The sequence below is a fragment of the Accipiter gentilis genome, chromosome 7 (assembly GCF_929443795.1).
Source record: "Accipiter gentilis chromosome 7, bAccGen1.1, whole genome shotgun sequence".
Classification (NCBI taxonomy): Eukaryota; Metazoa; Chordata; class Aves; order Accipitriformes; family Accipitridae; genus Astur; species Astur gentilis.
This window is the reverse complement of record NC_064886.1, coordinates 1,385,981-1,398,275: the sequence shown is the minus strand read 5'-3', so window position 1 is coordinate 1,398,275 and position 12,295 is coordinate 1,385,981. Positions and strand designations below refer to the sequence as shown.

The 12,295-nt window shown below is 55.2% G+C and overlaps 1 protein-coding gene across 10 annotated transcripts in view; it reads left to right on the top strand.

Annotated features, from left to right (window-relative positions):
* OSBP2 (oxysterol binding protein 2) overlaps positions 1 to 12,295 on the top strand; it is a 122,453-nt gene that overhangs the window by 87,866 nt on the left and 22,292 nt on the right. For 9 of the 10 annotated variants that reach the window (XM_049804101.1, XM_049804100.1, XM_049804103.1 and 6 more), the window contains one exon: positions 1,160 to 1,410. In XM_049804101.1, coding sequence (XP_049660058.1) covers positions 1,160 to 1,410 — 251 coding nt within the window. Of the gene's footprint in view, positions 1 to 1,159; positions 1,411 to 4,280; positions 4,632 to 12,295 lie in introns of those variants that run through there. The other variant, XM_049804110.1, reaches the window with a different exon arrangement.

Here is a 12,295-nt window from a genome sequence, read left to right as displayed (position 1 = left end):
AAGGTCTTATAAATGAGTCAGGAATAAAAACCAAACACCCACCTATCAGTGAATTATGGGCTTTACTCCTTTTCTTGCAGCCTAGAAAGGGGACGTGCTGCACCCCCATTCTGACTGCGGCATCCCTGAGGTCTGTGCTTTGCAGCATCGTGGCGTCTCTCAGCCTGGCTGGCTTGGAGGACGTCCTCATCCCCCCGGCTCCCCCAGTCCTGGCAGAGAAGCTGCAGGCAGGTTTTGCTGGTCCCCGTCTCTTTTTAATCCAGAATTAATCCAGATGATTGAGGGGAGGGGAAATGAAGGGGCTACTCCCTGCTCTTCTGCCTTAGTGGTTTTTGGGTGCACCCGGGGAAACCTTGGCTAAACTTTGAACGTAAGGATGGGGTGCAGACCCTGTGCAGGACCAGCTCTGCTCTCACTTTTTGTATTTGCTTTGGGCAATGCCGCCTCTCAGAGCCGCTCACCTCCTCCGCCCTCCCCGGGGGAGCAGTGGGATGATCTGAAGAAATGCTGCATTATACTTGCTGCTTGCTTTTGGGTTGGTTTTCTAGTTTTATGTCACCCAAGTGTTCTGGAGTTGCAGGAATAACCATTTCTGCTGTACCTGAGATGCTGATTGTGGAGTTTTCTGCCCTCTGAAGACATGATGATGGTTTGGGTAAAGGCTGTTACTCTCCCTTGTGTCTTTGCGACTTTTCACCCTTTTCCCTTGGGTGAAATAATTTATCCTGCCCAAAGCAGACCTTGCAAAGCCCCTGTGAGGTTTGCTCCCAGTGCAGGGCACATTGACGCTGTGCCTGGCTCCCGTGGCCATGCATGGAAAGGGGAGGTTTGCCGCGTGGCCCTTCCTCGGTGGCACCAGCACAGTACCCCCCGTGCCACCCCACATCACTCAGCCTTAGCAGCCCTGAACCAAATCCCCATTACAGCCACAGAAACCCTTCGGACACCGCCTCGGGGCTCTGGGTGACATCCCGCATTGCTCCTCCACACCGTGCTCCGCTCCCCGGGGGATGCGGTGGCCGCGACCCCCAGCCCCAGCAGAGCTGCCTGCACATGGGAGGAGGCAGGAGGTCCCCCTGCCCGCGGTGATAGCGGGTTAGTACGGTCCGGGAGTAACCATGGAAACTGTTTTTTTTTTTCTCCATCCCTCCCTTTGCAGATGACTCGGGCGATGAGGAGCCCGCCTCGCAGTCAGACAAGAGCGAGCTGCACGGCACGTTGAAAACCCTCTCGAGTAAGCTGGAGGATCTGAGCACTTGCAATGACCTGATCGCGAAGCACGGGGCGGCCCTGCAACGCTCACTCAGCGAGCTGGAGAACCTGAAGCTGCCGGCTGAGAGCGGTGAGAAGATCAAGGCGGTGAACGAACGAGCCACGCTCTTCCGCATCACTTCCAATGCTATGATCAACGTAAGTGCTGCCGGCCGAGCCACCGCGTTTGTGAGAGGAGGCAGAGGGAGAAACGTTTTTATCCTCCTCTTCCTCCATCGTCCTTTTTCCCCTCCGGCACGGCCCCGTTTTCTCCCTGTGCGCCGGCTTTCTGCAGAAGCTGTGCACTGGCACGGGGCTCGGGCATGGCCGGGGGCTCGATGCTGGCTCAGCGCCGCGGTGAGGGGATGGGAAGTTGGGAAGGTGCAGCCCAAGAAGCAGACATGTGTAACCCCCTGAGGCACAGGTCTGCTACATCCTTACAGCTTCCAAACCAGGACATTTTGGATGTAAAGGCAGGTAGTGTGGAGGTTTGGAGTGCAAAGGGGCTTTCTGCTGTTCTGGGGGTGGCTTTCTGGCTGGCACAGCAATTTGGAGCCCGTTGTCCGCTGCAGATTCAGACACACGTCCCCACATCACTTGCGTCCTCGCTGACTTCCATGAAGCTGCCCTTGTTTTACACGACTGGGGGATTTAACCCCCTCGGGGTCCGAGAGCTGTCTCGTGCTGGCTGTGCTCTCCCAGACTGGTTGGTTGGAGGTTGCGAAGTGTGTGCTGGCACCGACACTGCTCCCTGCCTTGTGCAGCGTGACGGTGCTTTCTGATTATTTTTTGGATAGCTTCTGTTTGGAGTGTGGATCTGCCTCCGTTGCAGTGAGACAGCCCTTCCTGGGGAGCCTTATTTTCCCTGGGGAGCTTTGGGGAGGGGAAGAGAGAGCAAAACTAAATAAAATATTTAAAGCAAAAAAAACCAAAAACCAACCCAGAACCCTAACAGACCTGGAATAAGCCTAACAGAGCTTGGGGAATTGTGAACAGAGTAGTGCTGTTGCCGTGCTGTCCAAGCCCTGAGCAAAAGGAGGTCGTGTGTTGTTTTATGTGAGCTTTTAAAAAAAAATAATAATCCACAGCAGGAACCGGAGAGCACTCAGGAGCCCTGCGGTTGCAGCATCCTCCCCATCCGTGCTCACAGGATTTTGTAGCCATGGCGGGGAAGGGGCTTCCTGAGACGGTGCCTTGTGTTTTGGAGCAGCTTCGGGGGTGCCTGTGCAGTGCTCTCCCAGCAGAGAGTTTGTTGAAGTTTTTGGAGCAGGGATGGCAGCACGTTGCAAGTGATAGGAGGTGACAGCGGAGCCCTCGGCGCTGCCAAGGTTTGCTATTAGGAGGCAGACCGGCGATGGGATGTGGGCAGGGAATTGCTGGGGACTGGATTTCTCTAGTAGCCTTTTGGGAAAGGATGAGCAGAGCAATATTTGCTACGTCCAGCCCAGAGAGGAGGAGGTTGTGGTGGTTGTGACACGATAAAAACTTGAGCGAGGCCATCTGGATAGTGGGAAATGGTACAAAAAACTGTTGCACAGGTTAAAAACATCAGAAATGTGGTTTGTCCAAAACACTGAGCAGGTAAGAGGAGCCAAGGAGGGAGCGAGGCACGTGTTTTCAGGTGGATGTCAAGAGACCCGGTTTTAACAGCATCCTTTTGTACTTCAGCTCTTGGCTGAGTGTCTTGAGGAGATGTCTGAAGGGGAAAGGCTGTAACTGGAAGAAGCAGGAGAGGAGCGGAGTGACAGCTCTGGGGGGGTGGTTGCGGCTCTCTCAGCTTGCTGATGAGCCTGTTTTTTCAGGGGGAGGTGATGGAGCTGTGGGCAGGGGGATGCTGACCCCCAGGAAACAGCGATGCTTTGTGAGGGGGATGGATTAGAAAGGCAGGAGGAGGGCGAGCAGGGCAGAGTTTTGGGGACCAGGAGCAGGGGGGACTGGCAGCCTGACCACACCATCATGGTGGGCTGGTGCTCCCAGCTACGCGCTCACCTTTTCCTGCACGGATCCCTTTTTGCGCCGTGATTTATCTTTTTAGCATGGGGTGATGCTTTCTGTGAGCTGCTGTGCAGACCCTCCCCAGGGAGTCTCTCATGGGGTGGGAGGTGGCTCTGTGCAATGCAAAGGTCCCGAAATCTTCTGTATTGAAACGTGAAACATTGCTACAAGGAAGCACGTTGGAGTCAAGCCATCTCCTGGCTGTAGGTGAAAATACACCCTGCTCCTGCCCACCTTGATCCTCACAGGCTTCTCAGGGCCACGCATCCTGTCCCACAGGGTGCTTTTGATGGGCCGGTAGTTCCTTGCAGGAGAAATTAAACTGCCCTTGCTTGCCAGCTTTTCCCCAGAGACGTCTCAGCCAGCAGCGACCGGCTGGTGCTGGTGTGTGGATGCTCCGCGTCCATGGTCTGTTCCGGCCCCAGCACCAAACCTTGCTGATCTGCTCCACCCAGCATGGCCAAATCCTGTCTCCGAGGGCATCGCCTCTGCTCGTGCAGCAGAGATTGGCTTTTGCAGGAGATGCTGTGGCTCACGTCCACGGCTGGGGACGGTGACATGCAGCGTTGCTCGTTTGTTGCCGAGATTGCTCCACGTTCACTTCTTTTTCAGTTGCACCACGGAGCAGTTTAGGGGGGTTCGGACCTGCTAACCACCGGCTACGACAAACCCCCAGGAGCCGTCTGCCCCTGCCCTCTTCCCGAGCAGCCCCGGGCTCTGTGCTTGGGTCCCTTTCCCGGCTGGGACCTGCGCGGCCAGCGTGTCCCGGCTGGCACCCAATGGACAGGGCAGGGCTGGACTTTGCTGCCTGCAGCGGGAAGGGATGGATGCTCCGGGGCCGGCGCCTGCGGTTTCCGTCCAGCTGTCTGTGATCCGATTATGTAAATGTCCCTGGAGTCACGGGGAGCAGCAGGAAGTAAGTAGAAATAAATAAATACATATGTAAATGAGAGAGCTTCGCTGCGAAGGTGACCTCTTCGCTGTGTGCTCTGGGTGCCTGCCTTGGTTCACTCCGGGTGTTTCCCCTCTGGAGATGGGGAAAAAGTGGCTTGGGCCGCCCCTGGATGAGTGATGCTCGGGATGACAGAGGAATGTTTGGGCAGAGCGGGACATGCTGGACCTTTGCATTGCAGGCGAGGATCTAAAATGTGAAGGGACTGACCGTTGCAGAGCTTAAATTTAAGCCCAGACCTCTGCGAGCCACTCCTTCGCTCTGCTCCCTTCTGAACTTTTGGAAATCTCAGATAACACCATACCGGCTGAGACTCACAGCAGAGTTCAGTCTCGCTGGGACCAAGACACCCCGTGTCAGCGGGGCTGTGAGGAGCGAAGAGGAGGAGACGCAGAAAAGCAAGTCTCAATCTGCCGCGAGGGAGGAGTGGGAGGTACGTAAAAATAAGAAGCAACAAATTAAAGGGATAATTAGAGGAACAGAGACGAAGAGTGCTGTGCTGAATTACATAGTCTCGTCCAAGGAGCAGGGAAAGCTCCCGTCTCATAATTTAGCAGCAGACAGCAGGCAGGAGGGCTGTGCGGACACACTGAGGAAGCCGGTTTGGGCGTCAGGAAGAGCTCACAGTGCTGTGGGTGTTGCTAGAAATAGTTTTTTAATAGGAATGGTGTTTGCTACAGCAAAGCTCGGAGGTGGCTGAACTGCGTGTGAGTGTGCAATAGCTGCACTCTTCTTTTGCCTTGCTTTGTGCTTTTTTAAGGGACATGAGCATGGAGAGCAGCAGGGCTTGGGCTTGGCCATGTGTCGCTCCCGGGTTAGTTTGCATTTTTCCTTGAGGTTTATGAGGAGCAGAGGTGGAGGATGGCTCTGCCAGGCTGGCACAGCCTGGGCAAGGAGGGGTGAGAGGAGTGCGGTGCTGAGTGGGCAGGATTTCGTGAGGAGGGAGCCCTGTGTGAGCTGGCGTGGAGCAGGCGATCTCGGGGACCTGAAGGACTCCACACCTGCCCTTATGAGAGGCCACTGTGCCAGCGGCCACCCAAGCTCATCACGTGGAGCATGCCGGCACCTGCTTTGAGGCAGACTGACTTCCCTGCGTGGGTTTTCGTTTCCCACAGGATTGGAACCTTCTGGAGCACCAGCACCCCAAGGCATCAGCAAAAAGCATCCTTCAACCCTCTGAACCTGCAGGGAGGGTTTTTAAGTATGCAGAGCACAATGCTTGAACCAAAAGCGAGATCGATAACAGTACATGCTGCTTCTCCCCTGGGGAAGGCGGCTACAGGCAGTTTGTTTAAGCCTCTCTGGGATGCCCACCAGCATCCCAGAGGCTGTGTTCTCCAGCCCCAGCAGCATTTCTCTCTGCCGGAGCCTTCCGGGGCTGTGCTCCGGCTCAGCAGCGATTACGGAGTGGCTTGTGCCACATGCTGTTGGCTCGAGGAGCAGCTGACCTCTCCCTGTGGCCACGGTCAGTTCCTGGAGACTTCGAGTGGCATCTGCCCCGTGAAGGCATCCGCTGGTGGGCACCGTGGGTGGGTTTGCGGAGGGTCTGAGTGCTGGAGCCGGGGGGGTTACACCTGCTGAATGCGTTTATTTGGACACTTGCTGGGTGCCGGTGCTGGAGTGAGCTGCCTGGGCAAAAGATGCACTTCTACAGAGCCCTGCTCCTCTGCCTTCCCGTGTCCCAGCTTCAGTGCTGTTTTTGTGGAGCCCTGAGCCTCCTCTGTCCCCATGGGGATGCTGCTGTGATTAATCCATACTCCTCAAATTTTTTCCATATTAAACCGAACTGATGTTGAGTATGTGCTCTGAGCTGTGTCAGGTTCACCAGAGCAGCCTCCAGCCCATTGTGTTTCTAATGTTTTATTTTAGTGATAGGTTAACTGCCGTATGTGTCTGTGTTTGCTTGCAGAACTGCTTAAAGCTGGTGGGAAACGGAGTCCCCGGGGCTCAGGCGCCAGGGTGATGCTGCCGGTGCAAACCTGGCTGGGTCCCGGTGTGGAGCTGGCTGCTGGCGTGGGTGGGCGTGCGATGCCGTTCCTTGGGGTCCCTGAAACCCATCACAATCCAGGCAGGACGATGGACCTGACCTCCTCTCTGCTTGCAGAGCGCTGCCAGCAGGCAGGACAGAGATGCTGAGCAGGGAAGGAACAGTAACCTGCTGGGCTGCTCCCAGTTCACACCAGTACAGCCAGTGGGGCTGGAGGAGCTCTCCACCCTGTGCGTCCTTGTACTGCAGGGGTTAATTCAGGCACTGCAGTGAGCAAGCTCCAGCTTCAACCCCTGGATTTGCTTTGTTAGTGGCAGGGATTGCCCCCAGCTGCCCTCAGTGGCCCCAAGCAGATGCTCTGGTGCCTAAAATCAGTGGGGCTGGGTTTCTCTTCCCTGTGACTATTGCAATGGTGATCATGCAGGAGGAGCTCGTTCTTGCATGTACCAGCCTGTGTTAATTATCTGTGCTGTGCTAATGACACACGCATTAATCGGCGCATTGAAAACCATGTCACCGACCCAGAAAACCCCCGGCTTTGGGATTAAATCTCTAACCCAACCCTAATCCTCATCGGATGAGAAGGCTGCAGCGAGGGGTCCGCGAGTCCTGGGCATTTTTGCTGTGGATGCGCCGCACTGATGAATAAATAACTGGTGGGTGCTTTGCTGTTACCTGGGGGAGGTGGTGGAGGGTGACGAGTGTCTCTCTGGGATCTCTGGCTGCCAGAGCGGGGCTGGGGTCCAGGGGAGTGGAGGTGTGGAGCCCGGCCCCTGTGCTCGGAGCTGCTGCAAGTTTCCCTGGAGCATTCTTTATTGCTTTTTTAATTTAGAGGTGTGAGGGTATCTTTGATTAGATCTGTCCAGACAGGCAGTGCCTTCCTCTGGTTTCCCTCATCATCATCATTCCACATGGTTGCTGAGTCCTTCCAGCCTTCCAGATTATATCAAGTGTGTGGGTGCTCGGACCTCGTGCGTGCCCATGGGGCCTCTGTGCCAGCCAGGGCTTTCGGCTGGTGCTCCTGCAGGCAACTTGCTTCATCCTCACCATGCCTGGGGGCTTCTTGCCTCTTCTCTGCTGCTGCCACCGCTTCCTCCTCCTCCTCCTCCTCATTGTGTTCCTCTGATGCATGGGAGGCTTCAGACTTTTGTCCTGGGGCTCCCCTCAGAGCCTCATGCAAGATGATGGGGCACATGTCTGTCACCAGCACCTGAGGATGCCTCTTGCAGCTCTGCCCTACTGTTTTTTTTGGCCGAGAGCAATAACTTTTCTCTTGCAGCTTCAGAGGAGGGTTTTGAGCATTTCTGCCCAGGCAGTTGCTGGGTCAGCAGGGCTACATGTCGGTGGGCTTAGCACGTCGGAGATGGGGATTGCGCTGTCAGCAATGCCTGATGTTAATCAGCAGCTCTGCTGAACCGTGAGACAGCCCAGCCAGGCATTGCTTCTGATGTTAAAACGCAGCGCTGTAACCAGGTGAGCCCTGCCCGTACCTCGTGCGATCCTCTGGCAGCTGCCCACCACACGCGGGCAGCTGCCACGTGTCTGTGCCTGGTGGTTATTGCACCTTGGGGTGGGATGCGGATAAGGGGAGGGCAAATAGCAATGTATCGCTGGGTTAATCCCTTCTGGGGTTCTGCCCCTGGTACCACAAGTGGTGTGTTTGCCTCTTGCCCGGGCTGATGCACAGAGATGCTTCTCTACAGCTTCTTCCTCCAACATCTCTCGAAGGAGAAGGCACTGAAATCCAGCACTGCTTTTTCCATGGATTTACTCAGGAAGAATTTACGGCACCAGGAGATGAGTAGGATAGAGGGGTGCTGCTGCTAGACAAGCTGCTAACGGCAGCCACTGCTCCTGCAGCACCTCTCGTACAGCAGAGCGGATTGCAAAGGCATTGCATGAGGGTGAAACGGAGGTACGAACTGAAGCAGCTTCCTCCAGATCCCAGGGTTGGAGCTGCCCGTGGGCAATGCCAGCTGCTCGCTGCCACTGCAGCCGTCCGCCGTGTGGCTGGGGACAGATGCTTTTCCAGCCTGGGGTTTGCTCCGTTGAGCAGATGAGAAAAGAAGCAGCTAGCAAGAGCCTTATTAAATCTCTCTTTGAGAGAGCCATTTGCAGGACAGAGCTCTCTGAGCACACCAGAGCCAGGATCAGGTCTCCTGGTACGCTAAAAGTGGAGACTGGCTGCTCTCGTGGTGTTGGCTCCTCTGCTTTGCAGACTCCAGTGAGGGTCTCCATGCTGCTGTGGTGGTTTTCGGTGGTTTGGGCAAGCGAAGAGGAAAGAAGAGCAGCACCTGCTCTGAGGTACCTCCCCATGGGGGAAGAGGCAATGCTGGGACCTTCCCAGGGAGGTGATTTTTGGCACACGTGGCAGTGGAGGGGCCCTGCTGCTGCCTGGGTGGGTAAGAGCATCAAAAGGAAAAGCCAAAGACATGAGTGTTGCCGAAGGAGAGCAGTGACACTCTGCAAGGGCACAGTTCTGTGCCGGCCACTCTGCAGCAGGAGGTCCCAGCATGAAGTCTCAGCTCCCTGTGCAGCTTCTCTACTGGTCCCGGTGCATCCTTGGCATGCTGCGGTGCCCTGACAAACTCTCCGGCACAGCCAGCGGAGACTGCGGTGCACTGCTCGGCGAGGTTTGGGGTGGAAGGGGCCAGTGATGCCAGCACGCCAAAGCATCCAGCAAATGCCTTAGTTGTTTTTCCACTGGAGCACGATGCTTTGGAAACCAGACCCTGCCCCTTTTTTGGGCCACAGCTCCCAGCTGGCATCGCCACAGCTCCTAGCTGGCATCGCTTTGGTCTGTAACCCTTGGGCAGCGTTGGCTTATTCTGCTTCACAGAGCCACGATGAAAATTTCCTTTTATCATGCCGAGTACACGATGATGATGAATTCGGCAGCCTATGTAAAGACTGCGTGGGTACGGGATTAGAGCCTGTTAACGCAGCCGGGCTGGTGGATTTGCCACCATTTCACACTAATCCTCTCTTTATTGCATGGGGTGGATTACATGTCTGTAATGGTGCTTGCTGCAGGCAGAGTCTGGCTGTCATGCCAGTGCCGGCCCTGGACTGCCTCTTGTTCTTTGGATGTGGTGTGAGGTCCTCTTTGAAGAGCTACACCCTGGGCAAGGTGTGTTTGGTTGCCTAAGCAGTGCTGAGCCTGCCTCGTGGCAGGGAACGCTGGTGTCTTTGTGGCATTTAGGCGGATGGCCCAAAATAACATGGTAAGGTAACAAAACTTCTAGAGACACAACCGTGAGAGCCACTCCAACTCCCAGCCAAGTGTAGATGTCTCCATCTTGGATGTCTCTGACTCTCAGGGAATCCACAGTCCCCAGAGAGAAACGGGCACTTCTGGGGCACAACGTGCCACCTGGAACGGGACCATCAGCGGTTTTGGGAGCACCTTGGGTGAGCGTTGGGGGTCTTGCTGAGATGCTGACATTGGCAGCGTGGGGTGCGTGCTGCAGGTCACCAAGAGATGAGCTGGAGCCTGCTCTGCTCTGGTATCTTCCCAGTCCCCCTTGGGGCACTGATGAGCTTTTCCATGTCCGTGCATTTCTGTAACACCTATTTTGCCTGGATGTAAAGCTCCTTCCAATGTAACACTTAGAAGTATGGAAAGAAAGGCAATAGGGAGTGGGATGATTTTCAGCGTCCAACCCGCACCTACTGTCCTCACAGGTTTTTATGCAATACCTCCTTATTTTTTCATGGTGTTGTGACCTGGTGAGACTCAGCCCAGCACCTTCTTTTAGGTTCTCCTCTTGCCCCAGGGAGAAGCAGCTCTTACTGTGCCTGCATCCTCCTGCTTCAGGCAGCCAGGATGCTCGTGAGCCGGCTGGGGCTCACTCCAAGGATTTGGGACAGATTTGCTGTTATTTAAGCAGACTTCGTTGATCTGGATGTTTCCCTGTGCTGCTGCTTCTGGTGGTGTCCAGCCAGCCTGGCCTGGGGCCACCGGCATGGCTGTGGGTACCATTGCTGTTGCGGCAGATGACTGCGCTCAAAACCGCGCCTCATTGCGATCCGACTGTTTGTGCGAGATCATTTGGGATTCAAGCTGGCTTCATCTTTATATTTTCTCTTTTGCTTTCTGCTCAGAGTATTTTGGTGGGGGGGAAGGACAAATTAACCCCCTTTTCGTGCAAATGCTCTGTGTATCTCACCGCTCTGAATCCAAACGGCTCATTTTTATGCTGTGCCATGCGCTTGGAGTGCTGACATGGTGTGAATGTGTTCAGAGCTAAAAAGAGGATCAGAAATCGCCCTTCCCTTGGGGGGCTGTTTTGCAGTAAGCAGCAGCGCAGATGTGTCCCAGGATTTTGATGACTCCAGGAAGGAAGGGAGCACTTATCTCTGCAGCACCAGACGCATGCAAAACAGCCAGGCGCTCTTTCCCCTGATGAATGAAGTGACGGCTCTTGCTGTAATAATTCACCATTGAAAAAGAGATGACTGAATGCATCTGGTGGTTGCCTTTTTTTGTGTCGCTCCTGGGCGATGAAGTGGTCCTTGTCCCATGCAGGCAAAGGAAGGGTCTGGTTGAGGAGCAGGAGACGTCACTCCCAGAACAGCGAATGCTTCTCTGGTAGGTTTTTTCCTCCCCAAAGCTAAGATTTGCAGGGCTCTTCTGGGATGCTTGGGGCAGGTGGGACCGCAGGTTTGAGTGCGTTCCCTCGGCATCCATCAGCATCATGTTGGAGGTGGTGAAATGCTTGGCCTTGCTAGGACTTCCTGAGAGGTTGTCATCCCCCGTGGTTCAGACCCCTGGGCAGAAATCTGGTATACCTCGATGTGATCGTTTACACTTTCAAGCTAATTAACCTTATCTCTTATTCCCTGTATCTAATTTTGACTGTTTGCTCCCGTTGAGGAACCAGGAACACGGCCACTCTGCAGCCCACTCTGCAGCGTGTGACACCACCACCTTGGCAGGATGCAGGTGACCTCGGGTGATCGTTTTCAGCTGCATAAATAATTGGTGGGCTGTTAATGGTGTTCCTATTAGCTTGCAACAAGCTGTGAAATCTGCTATATTTGCTGTGACAAATGTGAAAGGTGCTAAATCTGCCCATCGCTGTGGTGGCTGCTAGGCACAGGGACAGACCATGGAGTTGGTGGCACCACGTCTTGCCTCCTGCTCCCCAGCAGGATCTTGATGGCACCTTGCCTCTTTCTCCAGGGGAATCTGCAGGAGCCTTGGTGGTGTTTTTCCATAAAAACATACTCTTTTGGCCACCTTGGCTGTGCCTCCTTGTCTTGATGGTGATTTACAGCTCCACCATCCAACGCTGGATTAGGACCTGCTACAACAACTTGTTCCAGCCAAGGAGAGGAGGAGAAGCAACCTCTGTCCCTCCTGCCACCTGGTTGCAGGTACCACGGGGCTTCCCCAGGACCTTGTGCCTGTACTGCAGATGGATGGAGCTTGTCTTTAGTTGCTGGTGATCTGCTGGAATTGCAAGATGATGAGGGGTGAGCACTGGCTGGGACGTTCAGGTGTGACTAAGCAACTCTGCCTCTTAACCTTACCTTTGTCTTAATTATTTTCAAACAAGCTTACTTGCGGAGCCAGAGAGCATCTTGGCTGCTGCTCTCCAACCGTGACTCTGCATCGTGATGATGCTGAGAAACGGTATGGCCTCTGGGCTGCAACGCTGGCGATTGGACTTCGGGACTCTGTCCAGCTCTGGCCCTGTGGCAAAAGCTGTGGCACGTTGTGCCACCTCCTGTACCCCGCCGTCTCCTCTGCGCGTGGGGAGGCAGCAGCTGGGGTGCTGGAGGATTAAAGCCAGTCTCCTAGTGGGGTGGGATGCTGCGTGGGGGTGGGCACAGCATCCTCTGCCGGTCCCTCTCCTCCTACTTGCTGGAGTGTTGGTCATGGGGAGACCTTTGAGGAAGGCAGCGGGTAAATTTTGTGCAGGCAGGGTAGGATGGGACAGAGAAACTGCCTTGTTCTCCAGGAGGCACCGAAAGCAGCCGACTTCCCTCGTGATGGACCCTGCTCCAGGTTGTCAGTGGGTGGCTTCCCGAAACCCTGCACACACAGCACCGCTGTGCCCTGTCCCTGCCTGGCTGGGCTGGGGGTAGGAGCAGCCCCGTTGTGC